Source organism: Polistes canadensis, unplaced genomic scaffold (genome assembly GCF_001313835.1).
Source record: "Polistes canadensis isolate GaletaPanama2010 unplaced genomic scaffold, ASM131383v1 scaffold_31, whole genome shotgun sequence".
NCBI classification, from domain to species: Eukaryota; Metazoa; Arthropoda; class Insecta; order Hymenoptera; family Vespidae; genus Polistes; species Polistes canadensis.
Window position 1 is genome coordinate 572,501 of NW_014569578.1, and position 27,429 is coordinate 599,929.

The window sequence follows — 27,429 nt, forward strand, 5'->3', positions numbered from 1 at the left end:
ATAGACTTCAAGTAACGTGCAATAGAATATATTATTTTGATTAAAAGAAAGATATGAAATTCTTCACAATTTAAACAAACTAAATAATATTAAAAAAAAAATTCATTAATCATTCCAAAAAATTATTTAATTTGATCTAACAAATAAATCGTAGGATTCATACTCGTAAGTATAGTAAATGATTTTCTGTTGGCTAACTTTGAAATTATTTAAAACTGTTCAATTTGGATGTTGTCAATATTTTATTTATTTTATCAAATTATTTGTGTTAATTCCTACACAAAATTTTATCCTTTTTTTCTTAATTTTAAATCTAACAATAAGTTATATAGCGAAAGGTTTCAAGATGATTTTTCTTTTAATAATCGGATTTTAGAGAAAAAGAGAAAAGTAAGTAAAGAAATGTACCCAAATTTAAGGTTTGAGAAAATAATGAGAATAGGTAATAAATAAAAATACAAATAGAAATACAGAAAAAAAAGTAAAAGAATAAATATGTAAACAGAAAGTATGGCAAAGAGAGTATTTGAGAAAGGAAATGAGTATATATGATTATTGAGAGAAAAGAAGGGACTGGAGAAACATTAGTCGGATGGGATGTGACTAGCAGGGTAGCCATTCGTTTGTCTACTTATCCTCTATCTCGTTTCGTAACTTTCTGACACGATTATACGCGGCCGCCACCGTGATCTCGGTTTGCGCACTTGTCCCAGTTTTAATACCGCTTCTCGTCGTCTCTTGCGAAACAGGGATTCTCATTTCGTCCAGGAAGCAAGCCAAGAACAAAGCACAACTCAAAAGTTCTACTCTACTAACAATAATAAGCTCACCCGCCTTCTGATTCTTCACATTCATGATTTTTAGAAGAGAAATGATTTTAATCGATAAAATCTAACAAAAATGCTTTTTAAGTGATTTCAATCATTACAAAAAATAATTTGTTTTTATTTTAAAAATGATGTGAAAGGGAGTTCTAATAATTGTTAAGATATAGAAATTAATTGTGGCTTGTATTATACACTTTAAATGTTTTTGATACGTATGTTTAATTTATGGTTGAAAATGATATTATCGTTAATATGTAAAAAGATTATATATATATACTTATAAATCTTCGAAATATAGGTGTAAAAATTAAAATTCGATGCTTTGATATTAAATTCTTTACAATTCTGGTTTGAATGTAAATAATCGCCCACTATTTTATAACATTCAAGTACCAATTACTAACAGTTGGGAAACATTTGACAACTAGTCAAAACAAAAACTATTAATAAGCAAGATAGCAAGATTTATATAATATATATTTGTTTTTAAAAGGCACCGAATTAATTTCTACACCTAATAAAATGAAATAACGAACCACAAAATATAAATGATATTTAATTAATTCCAATTAGTGTACTTTATTCAAATACTCATGACTCGTACACATGTATACTTATATACACATATTTTGTATAGATATCTAGATAGGTTCGTATAAATTTAATATTTAAGATATATTTATTTAACATTTAAGTAATATGCCATTAATCAACTAAAATCTACTTATTAAAGTAATTTATACATTTGAGACCACATAAACAGATACTGTGAGTCATCCGCTCTCCCTGTAAATTTAAATAATTGATATTTGCTCGTAATGCAAAACTCCAAAATTGTTATACACAGAAATTTATTTAGAATTATTATACTTTCAAATTCATATTAATTTGATAATAGAAAAACGTTTTATTGTTAAAAAATATAATGTTACTTAAACGATTAAAAATTGGTCTCACAAGAGTATTTGTATTTGCATAAGATATAATAAAGATATAATTATTTTTGTTATGAGTAGTACTTGGTTATTCCTCTTTTGTGCCTCTTACAATTAAAATACTTTTGAGATGATTATAATATATATATATATTACCAATATAAAAGTATGTAAATATACAAACAAAAAAATATGAAAGTATAATAATATATATTTATATTACCAATTTTTTTTTTATCAGTTATGTCACACACACACACAAATTTTATTTCTCTTTTATAAGAAATTTTTATAATCTTTTGAATAATCTCTATTACAAAAATAATATTAATTGTTTTATATTAACACAGTGAGTATACTTATACTATTGAGACTCATTTCTATGCATATTTTTAAAGACACTTATTCTTTATGACGTAAAGAAAAAAAGAAATGGACAGTAAGTCTTTAGTTAGTTAACACCTTTTACAAGATAAGAAAGTAGACAGAGTTAATGGTAATGTTAATGTATTAACCGTATATGTATATATTTATCTATTTTTTCGAAGCGTGAATCACGAAAGAGGAGAGAAATCACGAAACGATAAAACTCGATTCGAGTAGGAAAGACCGGATCATGCGAAAGCTTTTAAAACTCGATTCACTCGTTTGAAAGCGTCAACCAACAACAACTATGGCCACCATCGGTAAGTATACATGACATTTCTTTAAGTAATACTTATTCTACCAACTACGATCGCGGAACGATAGTTCTGGAGAATCAATTACGAAACAACCTACAACGTGTATAACTTTCAAAGCCCGTTTCGAAATGATTTCGAGCCTAACTCTTATAAAAGAACAATGCAAAATAATTCAAGCTTTTTATCTTATCAAATAAAGCAATTTTGTGATCTTCTATTTCCCCCCACTTTCCTTAAAATTCATTTAAATTCATTAGATTCATGTAAGTAGGTGTGGGATCATAAATATGAAAGTGGTTTAAGTAATACATTTACAAAACTTGAATTTAACATTTAGTTTCCGTTATATTTAACTGTATTATAGATAAAATGTCGAATCACTAAACAAAAAATATATTTACCTGCCGGTAATTATGATAATGAACTAAATCAAAAAGTTTAAAACATTGATTTCATGATTTATTTTATAATATAAACAATTATTATCCACAAACTAAATTATAAACAATTTATTTAATTTTAATAACAGTGGACTAACTTATTGTTAGTCCATTGTTTTTTGTATATTACTCCAATTTAATCATTATGTATTACGATATCTTTAAAGTATTAGACTCTAGAAATATATTTTACAACAAAAATGAAATAAAATATCATATACTTTGTAGAAATTAACAAAGGATGTTATAAAAAAATGTAGTCCGCGTTAATGCTTTTGCACGCTATTGTATAAATATGTAGCAAAGAAGATATAAGCTAAGGTAGAAAAGAAGAATATAAGATAAGATGACAAAGCCTAAACGAAGATTAATCATTAATGACAAATTAGAGATGACAAAGAAAAATCGCTAGGTAATTGAACGTGTTACGAAGTCGAACAGTTATAAGAGATTCGTCATTCTGTTTCTTTCTTTATGTGAATGATTTTTTTTCTTTTTTTTTTTAATCATTTTTATTTTATCAGTTTAAATTTACTTTCCGTTATATATTTTAATTCTTTATAATTCAAATTTTGTTCGCCATTATATGAAAATTTATTTAACACATATATACAGTAAATTATATAATTATATTATATAATAATCATTCTTCTTTATTTACTTCGAATATAAAAAGTATTCTAAATAAAAAATATGACATAACACCTAAAATTATTTATATCGATCATATTACATTATATACCTTATATTAAATCGTCGAATTTTATAAGAATGCATAATAATCAAAAATTAAGAAAAAGAAAAAAAAAACAGGATTGATTGCGAAAATAAAATGTGACTTGAAACTTTCGTTTCTCTCGTCTTACGAAATATTTTCGTAATAGTCATCGTTCTAAATGCGAGTCGATTATATTTCGAAGACAACGTTTAATTTTCTTACTTTTTTCTCTTTCATTAACTAATGGTAACATCAAGCAAAAATTATAGTTGAAAATCTAGTCTTTTCTATAGTTTAAATTTGTTTTATCTACAAGGAAGCGCGCGTTTATGACAAGAGTGAAAATCGTGTAACATTGCGAGACAAAATAATTACGGGTATCTGTATGCGCGTATATAATTTTTGTTAGAGAGTTCAAACATATAAGTCGATGGAAAAAGGAAAGTTTTCTAAGAAAGTGTATGTTTGTATAACGAAGAATATATTGTAAAAGTTATGATATTAATCGAACGTTATCGCGTACAAATAATTGAAAGTTTTTAATAAAAAGATTCACTATCTATTTTCATTTAGTATTATGTATATGTATAATACTATTTTCGGAGCATGACTATAAGTATTATCCCATTCTGATACTTCTTACGTAATTTCTTGGCATACTTTAAAAAGCGGTCGTTACGAAAATGACAGTTCTATCTATTTTTCTCACATGTTCTTTATAAATGAGTTCATTCACAAAGTTAAGTTTAATAAATTAAAAAGAATACTTCTATAAATTTTGGATAACTTATAGTATTTATTAGTATATACTAAGAATTATAAATGAATTGTCTATTATTATTTTCTTAGAATCGTATAGTTTGTAACTTTCAACTCACTAATTATAAGATCTCACTATTATAAGTTTCGTTTAGGACTATCCTTGTACACGATTCTAACTTTTATTGAATTATACTGCAATTGTTTTTTCTTTCAATTCATTCTAATACGGATAGAGAACTTACTCGAGTCTTGGTAGTTTTTTTTTCTTTTTTTTTTTTTTTTTTTTTTTTTTTTGGAGAAATAGTCCATAGAGTTTGATAGGCTTTTATTGCTTGTTTACGTAATAAAATTATCTTCATATGTGATCTTATTTTGTTAGATAATCTTAAGATTTTATTACTTGCTGGTATTATTTGCACTATTAAAAAAAAAATAATAAATGCATTATAAAAAACTTTTTACAAATAACGTTTTATTTAGTATAATCTCTTATAACGTTATGTGTAACTTTAAAGTTACAAGCTTAAATTTATATATATATACATATACCTCTACTTTAAATCTTATTTATTTGATCACTATAAAATTATTTCTGATTTCATATATACGAAATTTGTTTAAATATATTATACTGCATAAAGTATAATACAATAATACTATATAACAATATTCACATGTAATTGTCAAAATGCATCGTTCCAAATGTTTATCTCCAAATTAGAACATTATTGAGAATAAAATGTTCTAATAAGAAATTTAAGCGTCTCATTTCAACATCAAAATTTTATTTTTATAAACAGTAACTTACATTATCAAAATATACTTGGTAAAGAAAATTTTTGTCTGACAAAATATTATCTTTCTAAATCCGATAGAAAAAACAAAAAAAATGGGATTTCAAAGAATAAGATTAAGAGAATATGCACAAAAATAATCTACTTAAAGAAAAAGTAAACATGAAAAGGGTGAAAAGATCTTTTCTTTCTATCCTCTAGAGGAATGCATCCTTGACACTTGGCGGGTCATGAAGTAAGAAGAATTTTTACGAGCTCCTGGCGATCCGAAAGATCTGATGGATGCACGAAAAAAAAAAGGGAGAAAATAAATAAGAGAAAAGAAGAGGAAAGAAGGACGTTGCTGCCGCGGTATACCTGACCCGGGAAAGACCTCGACGAGTTGTGGTACCTTTGAAGCGAAAAGAGAAAGGAGGAGAGAGAAGGAAAGAAAGATAGAAAGAGAAAGAAAAAGAGAGGATTCTTTCGAGGTCCATCCGGTTCGAGTACGTAGACACGCTGTTCACTGTACGAGACTGGTCTCGGCTGTTTTATTCCTACTAGAAGTTGGATATATGCATTTAGGTATGTAGTTACATACGTATATGTTGTATATAACAACACGCATACATACTTGGTTAGACGGTCTAGCATGACGATATAACAGGACAAAGAGTTTACGCCTCGCATACGATAGTTAGTTCATTTTCTCTCTCTCTTATTCTTATTCTACTATTCCTTCATTTTATATTTTTTTTTCTCTTTCTTTATTTCATACTATCATTGTACTGTTCTTTTACTCTTTATGTATATATATCTTTTTCTCTTTTTTACTATCATTGTACTGTTCTTTCACTCTTTATATATAAGGTGACCCGTAACTGGTAGTACAAGCGGGTAATGGTTAATTCTATATGAAAAATTGACAACGAGTCGAAAATGTATAATACAATTTGTTCGTATTTATAAGTTTTGTTTATTTTGATGCAATCCCAATCGATTCCTTTTTTATTATTCCGCGTATAAAATTATTAACCCGAAGTTCATCTAAATGTCAATACTTTACGAGATATTTGAAATAAAAGGGATCGCGATTGGTTACAAAAAAGAAAAAAAAATAGGATTGCATTAAAAAACAAAGTCGACAAATTTTCGAATATTAAATTTTTCTCGAAAGCAAAAAGCTTTGAATTTTTCATATAGAATTAACCAGCATTCGCCGCTTGTATTACCAGTTATAGGACACTACGCATATCTTTGTCTCTCTTTCTGTTTCTCTTATTCTTATCGTTTTGTTCATTGCCTCCCACTTAGGATGGTTTTATTCGAGACAGTCACGTAACTGAACTCCCGCTTAGTTGCACACTAGCGAAGTTTTCTTATCATTCTAAGGCCGGGCCACTGATCTCGTTTCTATTCGATAGACTCGACGAATGGTCGGATAATAGTACGACGGGACCGGACACTTCTCTTCAGAGAAAACGTCACTTTCGAGAACCGAGTCGATTAAGCGAGACGGTAAAAAGAGATCTTTGCGTCATCGACCTTGAGCTTTGATTAACTCGAACGAAAGGAAACCAGAGAATTTTCACGATTTCTGCATGGTACCAAGAGTGACTTTAATTTTTTTCTTTTTTTTTATTATTCTATATTTTAGAAATATTTCCAATTCTAAATAATGAACTGTAATTAATTTCAATGATAGTTTTTCATTTTTATGCTTGAAAGTTTTCGATCAATTTTATACAGGATATGTTTGACAACAAAATATCATATATTTAAATAATCAAGAAAGTTTGTTAAATTATAATTACAAAATATATTTTATATTATTTTATAATACCAATGTAATCTCAAATAAGTTTGATGCCATTTTATAAATAATATGGAAATCTAAAAAAGGCACGAACTTTTTTGGGGTTACCCTATACAAATAAACTATATTTTATTTTATACTTAAATTTTCTATCATTTATTACAACCATATATAGGTATTATAAGAGTTTTGTTCTTATAAAAAATATGCAAAGTTCGAATGATACAATTTGAAGATTTTTCCTATTCATTTATGAGTTTTCTTTTGAATTTTCAATAAGATCTATTGGGGAGTCTCGAAAAAAATCATCGCAGAGAATAATGTGTTTTGTTCGTTGAATAATCGATGCTTATTTGAGGATATCATGACGATGACTGACTGTGTTGAACAAATCGATAAAGCTTTCGAGTCCTCCGACAATCTATTTCATTATTTAAACAATTTACATTGACGAGTTAATAATTTATAAATAGGCGAATGTTTGCGATAGTCATAGAAGTTTATAAAAGCACAGGTGCATTCAATCGTATAATACGAATTTCAAAATATTCTATACACACACATATATATATATATCTATTTAGAAGATATAAATTACAATCGATAATCAGATCTCATTAATTATCGTTAATCGTTATTAATAATATTTCACAGCAGAAGGCTCACGTGAAGTCCTCAAATCGTTCTTTCAATAATAATTTTCATTATCGCTCATGTGTGTGCATCCTGTTTCGATCTAATACAAAATAATAGATGATTGATTTCATTCTTTGTTTATAGTAAGTAAGTACAGTTACTCCAACAAATATTCGGAGGACACTACGGAATGCCTAAATTTTTCGCTTCATTTTTCGATTGTTTATAAGACAATTATTTATGTTATTGCTTTTATATTAATAAGACATTTATTTTAATCTTTGTTAAAGTTTATAATTTATTTGAAATATTTATATAATCAACGGCATAGCCACGTTGGATTATAAGTTCCTGTCAGATCACTGAAATTAAGCAATGTGGGCACGGTTAGTAAAATGAATAGTTGACCCATTCGGAAAAATAAAAACCGTGTGATGTGTGTGTGAGTGTGAAAAGATGTTTGTTACAGAAGTGATTAAAACCAATACAAATGATAGTAAAAAAACAATACTAACAAATTTACTTATAGGTATTGTGTAATACAAATTATTCAAAGAAATAATGTAAAATTTGATCATACGATACGATAAAATTCGGAGAATTCAACGCAATGTTTTAGGACTAAATTTACTCATATGTAGTTTTTGGAAATATAATTATTAAATTATATTAAATAAATAATATATATTTATTAAGATTAATAAATGATCTAAATAACAATAACCAGTATGAATGCTTTATAAACAATAAAAATATGGAGTTATAAAATTGGGGTATACTTTAGTGTCCGAATATTTTGTGAGAGTAAATATATATAAATAATTGAATCTACTTGCTTTTAGAGTTCGATAACAACTTTCACCATAAGTCGATCGAGTTACGAGTTTAAAAGTCGTAGAGAAGCAATTAATTATGCAGAGCATCAGGGACTAAGGACAAACGTTTGTTCGACGTAGAATAGCGTGACCAAATTTGCTTCGAAGCATGACTCGAATTACAAGGAATTCCGCACGACAGCTGCGAGAGTTCCTGTCGGTTGCATCCTGGCCCTGTTCAGGATCACTCATCTATCGAAAGCACCAGCTACTTCTCATCGACCATATGCTACAAAATTTTGACATCCATTGTTACAAAAACGTGTGAAAATTTGAAGAAACTTAATCCGAATTTTTATCAAATCTTTTCAATCTTTCAATTTTCATTGTTCAATTATTTCAAATATCGATTACAATTTATAAATAAAATTCTTTGTATAGAAAGGAAATTATATAATTATAATCTGTTTTATAAGTAATTTTTTTTATAAATGTCAAGAAACGAATTAAGTTTACTCTCGACTTTATTCGAATAAAATTTGTTCTAATAACAAAATATTATTGTATCAGACATATTACATAGATGTAAGATCTGTAAGATTGAAAATGAGACTGAATCGTCCGGAGATTCATGAAAGCGTGGAAAGTAGAACAGCGGATATTTCGAGCAATTTTTTCAACAATTCATGAAAGGAAAATGAGATACACCCTTTACAAACTGGAACAAAGAAAAAAATGAAAGATTTAAGTGATGAGTTCCCGAACTTTGAATTTACCATCTTGCTTTATTTTTCATTCAATTCAAAGAATTAAAGAAATTAATTTGAAATATAATTAAATATAAATTTGGGCAAGAATCAATTTTATTGGTGGTAAATTTAAAAAATTAGTTTCCGAATAGCTCTGATCATGTATTTTTAATCACACATTATCTCAATACTTTTTAAAAGTTCGACTCGGGTGATTTTTTCAAAATCCAAATACCAGAGACATTAGTGCGGTCGTATTACGGTCATTTGGAAATATTATATCCTGATATCGATGCGACAATGGCTAGATCAATTTCCATTATCCTTGGTTTTTGCACGCTCATTCGTATAACTTTCTCCGTGGTACATCGAACCACGAGAGTCTCGTACAGCAACATTAAGATGAATGCTTGTGATCGATAAGTAGGAATAGATCGTGAGAAATATCCGGAATAAACTCGTTATCCGACCTTATTCTCTGGAAAATTATCGGACTGATGAAAAAGTCGACAAAAGTTATTAACTCATGAACATAATGAAAATAATCGAATTAGAGAGATAATTATGTTGATTTGATCATTAAATATATAACGAAGAAATTCATAGATTTTAATTATTCAAAGTAATTATGCTAAAATCCAGATAGTTTTATATTGAAGTTCTTTCTAATCGAGATTGTGATAGACAATACATAGGAAATACTTTCGATCTTACTTATTTAGAAATGCACTTAATTGAATCTAATTAAAAGAGATCCAACGATAAAGGTAAAATCAGGTTTTATGCTCTAAAAAGTACACCTACGAAATTAATATTATTTTATTCCAATCTAAACAAACGCTAATCTGTGCAGTATATAAACAAATCATTTGCCACAATTCGTTTTCTATTTTCTCCGTTAGACAGTAAGTTTCACTAGAACCAATCGTAAATAAGAGATGATGCTATTGCGTGTAGGTAGAAAAGACAACGTTTACTTACAATTAGTCAACGTTGAGAAGCCTATAATTCAGAAGTATAATATACTCGAATGATCGATGATACAAGTGACTAAAGATAGTCTACATTCTTTCGTACATCAAGGATAGGGTGAAGCGTGGAAGAGATCATTCTCGTATTAACTGAATAAGGATTCCTAAAGGGGAAAAAGATAAAATATCATAATTTATTCTCTATAAAGATAACTTGTGGTCTTTCTTTGGTACGGTAAGAAAAGGTAACGGACTCGTAGTATGTCTACTTTACACAGGTAAGGTAACTCGTCGAAGAAAAGAGCGCACTGTCCTTCGCAAGAAGAAAGAGAATATGGTTTACCGGATCTACTTGAACAGCGGGAGAGAGAGAGAGAGAGAGAGATAAAAAGAGAAAGAAATATAAAAGAAACACATAGTGACCTGTTGTCGAGATAGCTTGTACCTTGGCGTATTTGGCGTCTCCTGATAGGTTGTGGAGCCCCGGTCCGTCGTCTCCTAGCGTAGGTGTGAACCGGTACGATGAGTCTCGGTCTTGGAATGAGAAATCCACTTTGGCCATTGCCACCAATAGGCTGATTCGTTTCGGAAGAATCACTACTACTAGCAGTACCAGTACTACTAGATCTTCTAGACCTGCCACCTTCTCTTGGGCTAGAGGAACCCCTAGAATCTTCACCACCACAGCCACCATCACCACCACTACCACCATTAGGACTACCCTCGAGTACTCCTTCCAATTGTGAGATCACCTCAGCGTACGGTTCTCGGCATTCCAATTCGTCCCGTTCACGAGATACAACCTTATTGCTCCTACTGTCGTTTGTCCAGTTGATGCCACATTCTCTCCAACTGGCCTCGTAAAGTAACTCCATTGCTCGACCTGGAGTTGCGTCTGGGTCCAATAGAAGTTCCGGGTCTTCCAGAACAGCACGGCCAGGATAACTTCTGACTTTCATTTTTTTATCGGTGTTCTATTTCCTCATCGAAATATTCTAATCACATATATATGACGTCCTGGATTTGTTAAATGTCAAATATTATTCTGCCATCCTTGAACCTTCCTCCTCTCTTGCTCTTATTTCATTATTTATTAAGTAAAAACTCAGAAAGAGAGACTGAATAAGATATATGTATGTATCTTAAGTAAGACGTAACTTCTTTGATCGAGATTTACGATTGAACGTAACGAGACTCAAAAAACTTTGTGTTTATCTGCTTGGTACAATTAACAAGTTCTCCCACGAAGAACAATTAATGAATAAACTTCTTGTTTTATGGGAATGTCGACGCTCAACGAAACAACAAGTCCACATTTTTAGAGATGAGCTTGGTGTACTCTTGAAGATGACAAACTTAGAAGATCTTGATCGTATTTGAAAATGATGACAACGTTGAAGCAGAAGCATCGCTGACTCGTCGTTCTAATTTATTTCGAATATGACGACGACGAGATTGTTGTCGGAATGACGTCAAATCCACATGTTCGTTTCTTCTAATCAAACTTTTGAAATTTTCACTTCGCGCTAAAGTATGGAAGAAAGAAAGAGAGAGAAGGAGGGGGCAGGGAGAGACAATAATCATGGAAGATAACGTGAAAAAGAAAAGTCGATGAAACAAAGTCACATAATCCTTGTAATTATATTATCTTTTTGTCTGTCTCTGTCACGTGATCGATAAATCTTTCCGAAAACGTAGAAAAATCCCACCATATCCAGCTTGTGCAATGACTTCTTCTTTTTCTATTTAAAAATATAACTAAAAAGAAAATGCAAAAGGAAATATATAAAAGGATAAAACTCGCGTCGTCGCTCGGAGATCACTAAGAAAATCCTTGAGATCGAAGAAGGTTGTTCTATGAGAAGCTTGCTCGTTACGATCGAAGACGGTGCGGCATTTTCTTGAGACTTCGTCTCGAACTCTCGTAAAATCTTTGTGGTTAAAGGCGAGTTTAACTACGAAATGAAAACTTCTTAATCTTTTTCTTTCTATTCGATTATTTCCGGTTCAACTAATTTACATAAACATTTATATTTACATGAATATAAATACATAAATATCCATATATACATTATATACATGTATATATATATGCTGTGTGTGCGTGCGCGCGCGCACTTGTGTTCTACATCCGAAAAAAAAAGAAACTTTTGCTTTCGTTTTTAAATTCAACGTTCGCGAGGGCACAATAAAATACGTTAGAAAGGACGAATTTGAACTAGCACGATTTATTCGAGAAAGGATCCTGTTGGTAGTAAAAGCGAGGATAACGCAAGGACTACCTCCTTCCTTCCTTTGAAACTGACGCTTACTGACAGCGTTAGCGACTGGTGAAAAGCACACTCGCAGACGCCGTGCACACGAGAGGTCCCACTCTCCCCACCCTTTTCCTCTTTGCAACTGACAACTATCCCTACTACTATCTACCATTCGGCCCTCTCCGCTCCTGAGAGAAAGGACAGTGGTTCTCATTTTCAATATTCTTTCTCAATCTTTTATAGATATTATACGTACACACCTACGCTAAACGTGCGTACTCCGATTTTTTATATTTTACATTTTTTAAAAAAATGATTTTTTTTTATTAATTATGATTTATCTATCTAGGAGATTTATTTATTATTTATTAATTCTTTCTTATATGTGAATTATATGTATTACATTGTTAATTACACATATAAATGTTTTTGCCTGTTTTTCTTTTATCAAAAAAATGTCTAAACCTAAGTTGAATGAAATAATTTAAAAATATTCTTAGATGTCCCATTCATTTGTAAAAAAAAATCATTTAAGTTGTGAAAATTATTAATCCCTCTCCCGCAATTGTGACAATAAATCGCGCAGTACCAGTAAAAATGCAATAACAAATGAGCCACTCATATGCCAAATCAATTAACTTCTGAAAACAAAAAGTAGAGACAAAAATAATAAAGAAATATAAAATATTTGATCAACAATTATATTGAACGATTATAAAAATTATTATAATGTAATTGTTCTAAGCCTAATTATTAAGGCAATTCATTTGAAATCTTAAAACTTAAATATACACACAAATACTTTGATCAGAAAAAATTGGAAAAAAAATCTTAAAAGTAGAGTTAATCGATTTGACAAAAAAATGAGTGGCATGGATTAAATGAAAATATTATAAATGTACTCACCATCCAAGACAAATACAGTCGAACCGACATCTCCTTCACGCACGATAGTACTACCACGTTCGAAGGTAATCGGGAACATACAATCAACTATTTCTTCAATTTGCGTCATGCTTAGATGCTTCATAAAGTCATTTGCTAGAATTGCTTCTTTTATAAGCAACCTGGATCTATGGGGAGAAACAAAAAAGAATAGAAAAAAATTACTTATTAATTAAATATAATTATTTCTTAAATAGAAATATGAATATGAATAATTTATTTAATGAAAAACGATATTTGAAAATTTCAATCGTTCGTTAATGATAATAAATATGTCGTACTCTCGTGTGAACACGCAAACACTAAGTTACAACGGGAATTATAAAATACGGTCGCGGAATAACGGGTTAAAAAGAAACGAGCTCGTTCCACCCATCGTGACGAGCAATCTTCTTCGATAAATCGTATTTTCATTATTACATGAGTACAGTCGACGATTAGAATCTTTTTTGATAATATTTAAACTTTGATTTTACGAATATACAAGATAATCCAAAATAAGTGATAATAGCTTACGAGATTATAAGTTTATTAATAAATTTAGAATTTATATTATTATTATTATTATTATTATTATTAATTAATGACACAAATAGGAAACAATATTTAACGAAGCATATTTCAAGCAGTCACATTTAAATTTTATAGAAGCTAACAATAAGATGATTTTTAAAATGTACAATGTTTAGAATGATTTGTAAATTAATTATTAAAAATAATAATTAATGAAGTTACAAGTTTCGAATTTATTGGTATTTACTTTGAATTATCCTAAAGATTGTGATTATCCTAAAGGAAAAAACTGATTTTTCCATTGAATTCTGAAACTCAAAATTAGATAAATCTACATATTTATTAGATCTAAGTATAATTGTTTTGATGCATTTAAAATCATTAATATGCCTCCATATTTTATTAGATCATTAAGTATGAAATGTCTGATTTCGAAGTGAAAGTAATCGGAATGATCGGACGTTTCATACTTATGACCTAATATTTCATGCGCCTGTTTAGTATCGTATATCTAGGAAATGTGATGTAATAGAGGAAAACGAGATTTTCCACTGAATTCGGCACCCTAAAATTAAGAAGGATTACTATATTTCAAACCAAATACAGAAAAAATGTAAAAATTTGTTGAATAATGCAACCATGTGAACATAATCCCATATTTCCATCTTCGTTTCTTCTATATATATGTTACCAGAATAGTGGAAAATCAGGCAATGTTAGTAATACCCCGGCATTGTCCCCATGCAAAGCGTTTTTCGACAAAGTCGGCATAAGTATGCATAAAGAGGTTGTCAAGCGGTAAACTTTGAAAAGACCTACTTTAGTAATAATTAATAATAATTATTATTATTCACTTATTTAATAATTAATTATTAGCATTATATTTGTTCAAAACAATATTATTAGTATTAAGTGTGTTCTTCCTTTATTTTTTTTAGCTAAATAAATAATTCTAATAAAGAACGTCATTAATAAGTCATAAAGTTTCGGTTTAAATATCAACTCGTTGGCAATAAAATAGAAAGAAAGATACAAAATTTGAAATGTTTTTTATATTATCTTTACTTTTAAAAAACATCACACGTTTGTTTTGTTCTTTCAAAACGAACCACGCGATCCACGTGTAAAATCATGAAAAACACCTGATTGAGCTCGTGTTATATTTAACCATCGTGCAACTCCTCTTTTTTACTTTGTCGATGTTTTTATCCACCCGTTCGAGTCTATGAAACAATAATATAATATGAATCTCAAAATAACGTAAAAATTTCAAAACTGTCAATAAAGAAAAACTGTACTTTTTTTCAATAAACTTTACTTTTAACTTCTCTCGTTTTAAAGAATAATAATATTTATGACCATATTAGAAAATATTAAAAACGTAAGTAACATGTGATATCAAAAAAATAAATTTAATCATCATTGACAAACTATTGTTAAAAATAAAAAAAGAACAAATAAAAGTGTATGAAAGAACGTTATAATATCAATAAACAAATAAATAAATGAATGAATAATAAATTATAATAATTAAGTGAATTGAGAGAAAAATTATAAGATAATTACCAAAAATCCATGAAGCTTCAGATCCGTTTATGTATCTTGTTATAATAAGCAAATGTCTAATCAAGTTATATGAGTTTACTAATAACACTGACGAATTAACATCCTCGAGGAAGGACGACTCAAGATAAAGGAAAGGTGGGAGGTATTTATTTATATGTGCTTGAATTTGTGAAGAGAAAAAATATAAATATGTTCGTAAGCAAGGAAATCTATTGACAAACGTTATTAACGATACAGAAATGATTCCAAACTACTTCGAATATGTAATAATTATTTAATTATTATTGTTAGTTAATGGAATGAATGAAATGAGTAACTCGCGTTTACATTAAATTGAATACCGATTCGATCAAAGAAAAAAAAAAAAGATTTGAACAAATAGAACTGCCGTTGGCACGATGAATTACTACTAGACTAACGACTTAACGATCTAACGATGAAAAGATGAGCGGGGTAGGGGAAGAAGACTAATTTTTAAACACTGCATATATTTGACTTTCTTTTTACTTCATTTACGCTCTAACTTTCTGTCGATAAATATTTATATATGAATCATATTCGATCGCATTTGTATTTGTGAATTTTTCTATTATATGATATATTTTAATATACATGTATTATATAATATTTTTTTTATATTATATTATTGGGTTTGGGAAAAAGTTTTTTTTTTTTCATATTTTGTGATTTTAATGACTTTTCCAGCGATAAGTCGATTAGAAAAAGATGCATCTTTGACACAAAAATGTTCAAATTGAAAACACTTGAACTACTAGCTTTGTGTCACGTGTATTTATTAATGCATTCTAAAGTTATTTACTAAGAAAATACGGAGAAATTGTTTACTGGATTCAATATATAAAATACAATATTACATTATATTTTTATTATATTTATATTTCATATTTATTCAACGGCTTAGTCACGTTAAATTATTAGTTCCCCTCAGATTACTAAGGTCAAGTAACGTCGACACGGTTAGTAAAATGGATAGGTAACCCGTTAGAAAAAAAAAAAGCAAAAATTATGTGCTGTTGACTCTTACAATTAGAGGGTGGTAAAAAGATGTGACTCGTACTCCTAAAAGGGAGAATAAAAGAAAAACAAAACACTTAGAAAAATAAGTAATAATAAAGTGAACGCATGTAATAATATTTTCTTTGAATGGAAAAAAAAAAAATAAATTAAATAAAATTATTGAATTAATTGTAATATTATGATGAAACGTTTATTGAATCGATAAAAGATTTTCTTTTTGTTGTTCTTCCTGTTCTATAGAAGAGAAATCGAAAAGAATGCGTTTGCGGATCACGCAACCGTTACCTATTTAACGTGGTCATCGAACTAATCAATTGTATGTAAGATCACGCTGACACGATCAAACGAATCAACGGCCATTGTATTCATGGAATGACTGCGATCATGTCGTGATAACTAATGCGCCTTTCTATCTTCATCCTTTCCTCTCTCTCTCTCTCTTTCTCTTCCTCTCTACCCCTCATTTGTTTTTTCTTTTTCTATTGATGATATCTAATTTTCTCTAGTTTTGCAATTGTGACTTTCCTTTTATAGATACATCAAGATAAAAATATTAACATTTTTATTTATTAGAATAATAACGCGGTTAGGTAAAACTTAAACGACGACATAAAATTCGATGTCATTAATTTTAATAGAATTTGTTATATTTTTATCTTTCATTTTGATTTCTACGTAAATATTCTTGGTATTATTTATACTACAATAATATATTTAAATGTTTCTTATAGAGAATGATTCAGTATTACGGATTTTAAAAATTTTATGCCTATTAAAAATATTTATGAAAAATAAATAATTTTAAAATGAATACACATCTTTTTTTATAATTCATATTTAATTAAAAAAAAGTTTTTAAATGTTAAACGTTTCCATTTCTGCAAGAAAAAAGGAGAAATAGAAAACATTATTTGTCTAAACAAGTATTATAATATTGTGTATATTTCTACCGATAATTAATAACAATTAACTTTAACAACAGACGTTGCATCCTCGTTTGTTTTTTCCTTTATAATAAATCACGAGAATATAAATAAAGAATATAACGATTGAAAATTTCAAGGGAACGAACGATCTCTTCTTAGGTATCAACAATAAATTATTATCGTTAATCGACGAGTACGTAGTTAAATCATTAGGTAAGGTTAGCTTAGATTAGAAGTATAAAAGAATTTTGTATTATTACGTACTCTCTGTGATACTTCGTCGAGTTACGATAAATCATGCTTTATAACGTAATTATACGATTGTAATCTTAGCATATGCTTGAAACGACGATTTAAGATCGACAAAGATATTTCGATCGTATCGCTAAGAGAAATGGCGAATTCTCGAATGAATAAGAAAGGAAAAGATAAAGAGGAAGAGAAAGAGAAAGAGAGAGAGAGAGAGAGAGAAAACAGCGTTCGTCCATTCGCATCGTTGCTCGATGGTCCAAACGAGTAGGCGTGGTCCATCAATATAAATTGTTAAGGATGTCGCACGCGCTGCGCATCCGCCACAGAGAAACCAATGGCGTACTCTTCGAATGTTTAACAAAATATATAATATATTATAGAAAAGGCTGCAAGTTATAAACTTAAGCTTAATTGGTTTGGGCCGTTAATATAGAAAAAAAAAAAAAAAAAGAAAAGAAACAGGATCCTTATTTAATGCTTGCATATACGAAAAATTTCGAGACTTTAAACGCCAACATAAAAGTAAAACAGAAATGTAAGAGGAGATTAGGATTCTTATTTTTTGAAATATTTGTGTGATTGCGCATATGTGAATAGAAAATTGCAAATTATCATAAAGAAATTTCTATAATAATTAATAATTTGAACAATCTTAAGTGGTATGGTCGAATGCAATTTTTTGTTTATGGTTTTAGATTTAGATATGGAAGGCTTCGATGTAAGAATATCATTCATTTTGAACGCCAACATAACAGTCAAAAACAGGCTAAAATTCTTATTTTTGAAATGTTTGCATATACATATGTGTATATAGATTATATACAATTTTTAGTGTGTACAATGTAACGAATTGTTTATATCGTACGTTTAAAAAGGAATGTAAATGCATATTTATTTTCATCCGTCACGCATGACGTCATAGTTGAAACAAAGTTAAATTGTAGTTATAGTGAAATCTTAGAAGCTTTATAATCTCGGTATTCGTAATTTCTCCAATTACTAACTCCTACAACAATCAGATCTCCTACTATATTTTTGCTCAACCAGGGTGAAGTTTTATATAATTGATCCGTATGCATCTCTAATGTGACTAATTTTACAATTTCCTTATCTCTAACTCAATACTTTACGTCAGTCATTAATCAATCTTCTTTCTCTTTCTTTTACTCTTTTAAAGTCTTGTAGGCTAAACTTTCACGTTCAATCAAATAATAATAAAATTACAAGACCTCTTTTTCACATATAGATAATATTTGTTTTTAAGTAATACACACAGATTAATAAATTTGAATATTAAATTGCTAATTAATAATTCTTATAAATAAGATTCGAGAATATATCGATCGATACGAGTAGTTTTTAATGAAATTCTAATGAAATAAGAAGATAATCTTGTATTTAGTCAATTAAAGAGGGGAATCAGAGCGGAAAGGATTGAAAGACGAAAGATCGTTACAGGACAGGTCACGAGCGCGCGTCTAAAAGCAATTGTCGCTTGTTGCTGTAGTTCCCGAAGATACGAGCTAACTCTCTTTTATTACGAGCAGTTAACGAGCAACAGTTGGTTTCGGTCGTGCGCACTCATGTAATAGTGTCTGTCCCTTTTGCTGTGCTCGAAAAGCAACGTCATCGAACGCTATTGAAAATGAAGTCGATTATGTATTCTACGTTTATTATCTACATATTCATACAAATTCAAATACGCATCGATTATTTCTAATAAAAAGAATAAAATAGAACAAAAAAACAAAAATGAATAAGTCATGTGTGCTAAGTAACAATCTTAAATATAAAAAATTAAACAATTTTATATTCACATATATAAGATCGATCGATCGATCGATAACTTATTTAAAGTTTCAAATAATTAATCTTTCGCGCCAATGTTCGCGTCGACCAATCAAATCGCGTCAGCAAGTCAATGTCCTCGCAAACGTCCTCTCGACGTCAAAGGAATAAGGTTGACGGTATTTTGTAAATGCGTCGGTGTTGTACCGACCGAGTACCTTGGTGTGCCATTCGCTATACCATAAGATAGAAAGAGAAAGAATGAGAGAAATAAAGAATTAGAAAGAGAGTGAGAGGGTCGAGGAAACAGGTGAAGAACGGTGAGGTCAAGTGAACGACTCACCATCGAGGAGGCGCCACCGGTCAAGCGAGTTATTCTCGACAGGCGCTAACTCTCTCTCTCTTTCTCTCTCTTTCTCTCTCACACACACACTCTCTCTGTCTTTTCTTTCTCGTTCTACCAGCCTTAACTTTTTAAAATGTCGCTGGTGGCCGTGACGACTTCTATTTTTAGCCGCTCGCTGAGATAAGCAAACGGGAGGGGGTAAAGAGCGCGTTGCCTTGCGTTAAAGTATTTGTGCGAATAAGTCGCGTTGGGGAGTACTGAATCGTGTGAATACGTGTCGTGTGTGTACATATACTTGTCCTAGACGAGGGAAGGAGATATTTATGATCGCGGAGAGAGGGCAAACCAGTGCCGTATTACTCCCAACTACCTCCCTTTACATTAATTAATAATTATTATGATAAAAATCTTCTTCTATAAAAACTTCTATTTTTATCATAATTTGTATAAAAAATAATAATGATGATGATTATTGTTATGATTATTATTATTATTAGGCTCAATGATAATTATTGCCGTTGTTTTTGTATACGTTTATAAAGTTGTTTCATTATAATCTAAATAACATAACTTTAAAAATGAATACATCATTAATTATTACTAGACCTAATATTAATAATGTCAATAATTAAAGAATATTAGTTTTAAGTGAAAGATATGTATTGCATGTTTTTTCATTGGATGCCAGAAAATCTAGCGATCTCTCAAGTAGCCAAGTATAAGATCGAATTAGCCTGTATAGTTTGTCTCGTTGGTGGTAGTCTGCCAAGAAGTGTGTCGATCTATTATGCATAGACTGCGAGCATTTTGAACATTCATCGGCATACATATATAACAAGAATTTCACAAAGACGACACAATGGGCCACACGCCGATGACGATAAACCTTCCACAAAGAAGAAATAAATGTGTAATGGCCAACGCGCACGTGTGCATATTCTTACATCCACATATGTAAACACATACAACTAGTAACATTTTACTCATATTCATCGATTTTGTACTTGCTCTTATTTCAAAATTCTAACTTTTTCGCAAAATCTATTCCAGTTTTTCATGTATCGCGATACTTGATCTTATAAAATAAACTTTAGCAGGTATTTCAAGAGAAAAAAAAAATATGACAAATGATGTGAAGCCAAATTGCGTAAAAGTTTATCAAGTTTAAAAAGCGATAATCCATTATTTTGCAAATAATTACCAAATCATAGAACGACTCTTACGTTATACAATAATACATTATAATAAGAGATAAAATACAATGAAATATTATACCAATAGAAATAAAGCTATTTAAAATAAGTTAACACAATTTCAAATTATATTGGTTGATAGGATTTTCGCATAACTTGATCCATTTTTATTCGTTGCTCGTGCAAAAATCTACGTTTTATGAGATGACACAAGAAGAGATATAAAAAGGAGAGGAAAAAAAAGGAACCAGAAAAAACAGGTTTGTACGAAAGCACATATCTACGTGGTAGTGAGACAAACGAATATACAATTTGGCTCGGTGTTCATACATACGCATATATGCTTATTATACGCCTACACTGTTAAACGCGATATAAACCACACACACATATTTAGGAACGTCTCGTAAAAATAACTCTATAATCGTCGTAATGTATAAAAAGAGATTCTGTGTATATGTGTGTGTGAGAGAGAGAGAGAGAGAAAGAGAAGGTAAAGTAAGGCACGCTCGTAATACCTTCGAAACGTTGCGGGATTTTAATTGTAGCTCAGTGGCAATAAAGATAAGTGAACGAGCGGAACGATGCGACAATGAGGTGTTCCGATTCATGACTCGTATAATATAGAACACGTGCCATCATTATTACCAACAAATATTAAATGTAGAAATAAATTTGCTATGGCTTATAAATAAATATTAAATTTATTTATAAAGTAATCATATATATATATAATACATTTGTTATTTTTCAAAATAGTCAATCATTATTTTCGATGACTTTTGTCCCATCCTTCGAACAAACAACCCCGACGAATTTCTTGACAAAAATAAGATGGCGATTTTGATGTAACGTATTTACTATTTAACCATCGAAATCATTTATACACTTAATATCTTTTCCTTGCTTATATATACAAAATTAGTTTAACATTTTACATGATATGTTTGTCCGCGGCGCCAATATGAATTTGTTATTAAGCAATACTTATACATGTTTATTTTTCATGATTGTCTTTTTACTCTTCCTTTTACAAAAACTCTAATCACTTCTGTACGAATACCTTGTAACACCTATCTAATACTAATAAAGAGGTTGTGTCTTTTTACCGTTTCTCTGGAGTCAACAGCACACGGTTTTTATTTTTCCGAACGGATCACCCATCAATTTCATTAACCGTGTCCACGCTGTTTGACTTTAGTGGTCACTACATATGTGTAGTAAATATGTAACGGATTTCAAATTGTTCAAAGTAAGAATAACAAAGCTTTTTTTATTATTATTTATTTTTATTGTTTTATTTTTATAACACAAGAGAATTTATTAGAATTTTTTTATTTTCATCCGAAAAAAAAAAAGTAAGATTTATGTTATTTCTTGTCAGAAAATCTAATAAACTGATGATTTATAATACATATTAAAATACGTTCTTCTTTTTGTTCTTTTATTTTTTCTATCAAAAGCCATATTATCCTATTTTGATAAGACAAAAATATAGTAACCGTAAGTTATACTTTTTATAAATAGAAATAGAAAGAGAAAGAGAAAAAGAGAACAAAAGATTGTGCCGAATTGAATATTTCCTCTTTGTATAAATAAGCCTATAATTAAAAGAAAAGAAAAAAAAGAAAAGTAATGAAAAACAAAAATTAGTCACATTTGTGAATGTCCGTATCTTTAATAAACTAAATCCAAGCTAAGTCGACGAGATATAACGCTATTATAAAATGATGAGAAACAAGTACGAAATGATGCGACACATGACGCGCTGTGCTTGCTGCTGCTGCTGCTGTGCACGGGAGTAAAGATGGAGAATCAAAGAATTAATTATACGTGACGTCACTCGACTGGTTTCAACACTCGTCCCGAATGCAGTGCAACGAGTCAAGTCGAGTCCGGTCGAGACGAGACGAGACGAGACGAGATGGGACGAGACGCGACGAAACGAAACTAGACGAAGTACGGGTGCTGAAAGAAAAGGGAGAAGGGGGTCAGAACGGGCGGTGGGAGGAAGAGGAGGAGGAGGAGGACACTAACAGTAACACAACATTACCAACAAACGAGCCAGAAGCACTTCGTCTCCTCGTGTTGTCGCACGGAAAAACAGTTTCTTTCTTTTTTTCTTTTTTTCTTTCTCTTTCTTTTAAAAGAGAAAGAGAGAGAAGATAGAATGTAACGGAAATAGCACATTTCCAAACTTTATGACCAATAAATCAGTCGATGTAAGCTCTTTACACGGACGATGCCACTCTTAATCTTCTCTCGAGAAAGGAGGATGAAGATGAGGATGAAAAGGGGGAGGAGGAAGAGGAAGAGGGGGAGGAGAAGAAGGTAGAGATGAACAGACGGACAGACGAACTCTCGTCGCATTAGCCGCAATAACAACGACGATGGATAGGAAATTGAATGAAACCTTCGTAATTATTAATTAGGATAAAGCGAAGTTTGCCCGTGTGTTTTTTCTTATTGTGCATAAAGAGACGAAGAACAAATATGAAGAATATGACCGTTTATATATATGCATATATAAATATGTATTATATATATATATATATGTGGATTTATATAAGAGATGTCGACAAAACGATGATGATCGTGTCTGTCTTTTGATTCTAACTGGTGTGACGTCATTAAGAAATGATAAAAGTTCGTCGGCTCCAATCTCATCAAATACGCTTTGTACTTCGAAGATCAGCATTGGATGAGAGGCGTATAATAAGGGGAATGGTGTTGATGGCGTTGTCACGATTGTAATTTGATCAAACACTAAAAGATAGAACAAAAAAGAGAGAGAAACGAATAGAAAGCAGAGAATATTAGAACTGTCTATTCTTTTCGTAACTTATATGCTTGTCCGTATAACGCAAGCAAAGAAAAGTATTATTGCTGAATCACATATGGATGAACCATGACTTGTTTATTCATTTAATTTTGTAATCAACCAAATCCTTAATTTTGTTTTGGATCTCCGAAGAAATGGTTCAGTAAGATCGAATATAGTTTAGTTAGAAAGAAAACGATGATGGATAGTAAAATGGGGCTTATCTTTGAATATTTGGTATGCATCTTTTCTTTTCATTTTTCTATTTTTGTTACATCAATGGAAATATTGAAATATTTATCGACAAGAATTTTATCTATTGTATGATAAGTTATATATATCATAGTATTGACCAATGACTATAAAAATATATACAGTGAGTCAATACCGTCAATATCGTACCCCCACTATCCATTTAAAATATTTAATATTTTCTTATAATACAATATTTTTTCAAATTTGTATACGCAGAAACATTTTTTAGGATTATTCAACTTTTAAATTGATATAAATTTGATTAAAAAAAGAACATCTTATTATAAGAGAAGTTAAATTTGACATAACTGATACGAAAATTGGTCTCATAAAAGTATCTTCAATCGTTTGAAAAGTATTATAAAATGCAAGGGAGGATAATCCAATATACTAATTTTAGAAAAGATTGAATTAATTTGTAATTTAAAAGACCGCCATTTTGTTTTGTCAAAAAATAATATCAGATTCATAATCGACGAACCTCAAAACCTTTCAACTACAATCTTTATATTTATCTTGCGTTTTCGGTATTTGGAAACATTGTGCGTCGGTTCGAATTTACGGACGACGCTTGTTAGTCCTCAGTGATTGGTACGTCACGTGTATGCCATTTCGTGTCGATGTAAAATGCTAATTTACACCAGTTAATCGTCTCATGAATCATCCTTAATTATCGGGCAAATACGAATCGTCTTATCCAAACCTATTGAGGCTGTACCAAATCAAAGTCCAAAGTAAAGTCTCGAAAACTTCATTTAACAATAAGAATCTTTTGCTTTTTCTTTCTTATAAAAATCAAACCCTTGTAATGTAGCAACTTTCTATTAGAAATATTTGTTCATAAAACCAATGGTATCAGAGATTTTTAATATAAAACCAAATTTGAAATTTTACAAGATTTAGATTTGATTGTAAAAGAATGACAAATTCGATGAAGTCAACGAAAAAAAAAAGGACAAAAGAAATTACCATAAAATTGATTCTAATCATTCAAACGGAAATTTTAAATATTATAGAAATCAATTAAATAATGAAAAAAATAAACGAGTATGAAATTTAAATTCGAGAATGACCATTTTATTGCTTCGTCTAATCAATTTTCATTTTACTACTCGACCACCAACCTATGTTAATCACAATTCTGACATTGTAACGGATGTAATAAATGTCATCTCTTTTATTTCTTTTGAATGATCGGCAAGGAAATAAAAAGGAGACATAGATACATAAATATATTTACGTTTAACTTTTCGTAAATCTTTTTAAATGATATGTTAAACGAAAAAAAAAAGAAGAAATTAAATAAGAAAAATAAAATTAAAATAATCCTATTCTTTTATCATCGAATTTTCTCACGAAAATTGTTTATTTCGTACACGTCTTCTCGATCGATGTCATCCATCCACGGATAGGTGCAAAATCATTTAGCGAAGCATTTACGCAACAATAGATATGTACTTCCATACATACGTATTGGAGGACGATAGGTTACATCGACGAGACGTGCTATGCATTATGTTTCTGTTCAAGTTTATTCCGAACCTTGGAACGATGGAATCTCATTATCGATTTAGCTGAAGGAGGTCCATCTATGTATTTACAATTTTCTACTTTAACTACTACTTGCCTCTCGTGAATTCATATATTACTTACAATTAGTTATAATCAATGCTTTTATTACGTTAGATTACTAATTCACGTTAGATCACTAAGGTCAAGACACGTGGGTACAGTTAGTAAAATAGATAGGTAAACCATTAAAAAAGATAAACAAAAATCATGTGCTGTTGATTTCATAAGACGGTAAAAAGATGCAAGCTCTTTGATAAAATTGAATAAGTGTAAAAAAGTGTTCGTAGAGAAGTGACTCTAATTCGTAAAAAGAAGAGTAAAACAACTAGTTAAAGTGTATAATAAATGTTTATATATGCTTTCCCTAAGACATCTAGTTATTTCATCTAATACCTGACTGTTTTATGAATTAATTGAATTAGACACTATAACGGTAACAATCCTTTTTTATCTTTTTCTGTATTTTTATATTCAATTTTTAAAAAGTGAAAAGCTGAACTTGTCAGTGCTAACAGTGGATAAATATCACCAATGAAATACGAGAAGCTCGTTTGTTAAAGTTTCCAATTAAAAAAAAAAAAAATAATAAAAAATTATTGCTTGTTCAAGCACTATAATATAATTCAAGTCTAAGGAGTCGTGTAAAAATTTGTTAAAAAATATTTCTGCGGATAGGAGGTTTTGAAATAAATTAAAATCATTAGGAACCAATATCAATTGTTTAAAATTGATAGTGTTTAGAAATACTTCTGTAAATCTTTGTATAAATGATATAAAGATAAATATTTGTAAATGAAAATAAACGAATATATGTTAAATTTTGTTTTATTTTCTCTGTCGAATTCTATTGCTTATAAATGTATTACGATATAACGTACGCAGGAGAAGTTTCGAAATGTTTTACGAAGAAATCGGATAGAAAAGGCATTCGGTTTGCTCGTAGTTGGAACCCGTCCTATTGGGTTCATTTGCTCTCCTCCTACCAGAGAATTGCGAAAGGAGAATCGTAGTGTTGAATACCCACGATAAGTGGATACAGAGAGACATAAACAGAAATAAAAAGAGAAAAAGAGATAAATAAAAAGAAAGAGAGTCGCAATTTATATTGTTCCAGCGTGATTCCTCGACACAAGTGATCCATACAAAGCCGACCGACAGAAGCCGAGCATTTGTGGAATATATAGAGGCCCATTATCAAGAGATCGATTGCGAGATTTGTGATCGTTAAATTGGACGTTAAACGTGACCGCCGATAGGTGGGAAAAGATTCCATCGATCATTAATATCCTACCTATATGCATATACAAGGTGTCCAAAAAGGTTCAAACCAAACTTATATTACATATTTGTGTGATCAAATAGATTTCAAATATTTCAACTGTATTGAAAATAATAGTAAATGCATTTTATATACGTTCTCAAAGTTCATATTCTGTATTTAGCATATTTTTATAAAAAAAAAACAACCCTTTTACGTGATCTCCTAAAGATAAGTTCAGTTCGGAAACATTAAGTCGGTTAAGTAAATTTGTCGGATCCAAAATTTATAAAAAGATAATAGGATGAATGAAACTGAAAGTAATATTTACAATTGAATATATAATATAAAAGACTATGAAAAATCTTTCCAATGAACAATTCATTATTTGTTTCCTTTTATCGCCTATCGTTTTGTAAAGAAAAGATCGTTGAAGATACCATCTCCGCGCAGTTTTTCTCTTCTTTTGTACTTTAATTACTTTCTTTTCTTTTTTTTTTTTTTTTTTAATTGTTATATTGAGAGTGAGATTTTTAGTAAAGATCAAAGTAAGAACTTCGTAAGATAACGCCT

General features: G+C 29.9%; 1 protein-coding gene across 2 annotated transcripts in view; it reads right to left on the bottom strand.

The window, feature by feature from the left end:
- LOC106784179 (cGMP-dependent protein kinase, isozyme 2 forms cD5/T2-like) overlaps positions 1 to 27,429 on the bottom strand; it is a 45,707-nt gene that overhangs the window by 8,866 nt on the left and 9,412 nt on the right. The window contains exon 2 of one of the 2 annotated variants that reach the window (XM_014743451.1): positions 13,290 to 13,456. In XM_014743451.1, coding sequence (XP_014598937.1) covers positions 13,290 to 13,456 — 167 coding nt within the window. Of the gene's footprint in view, positions 1 to 10,570; positions 11,901 to 13,289; positions 13,457 to 27,429 lie in introns of those variants that run through there. The other variant, XM_014743452.1, reaches the window with a different exon arrangement.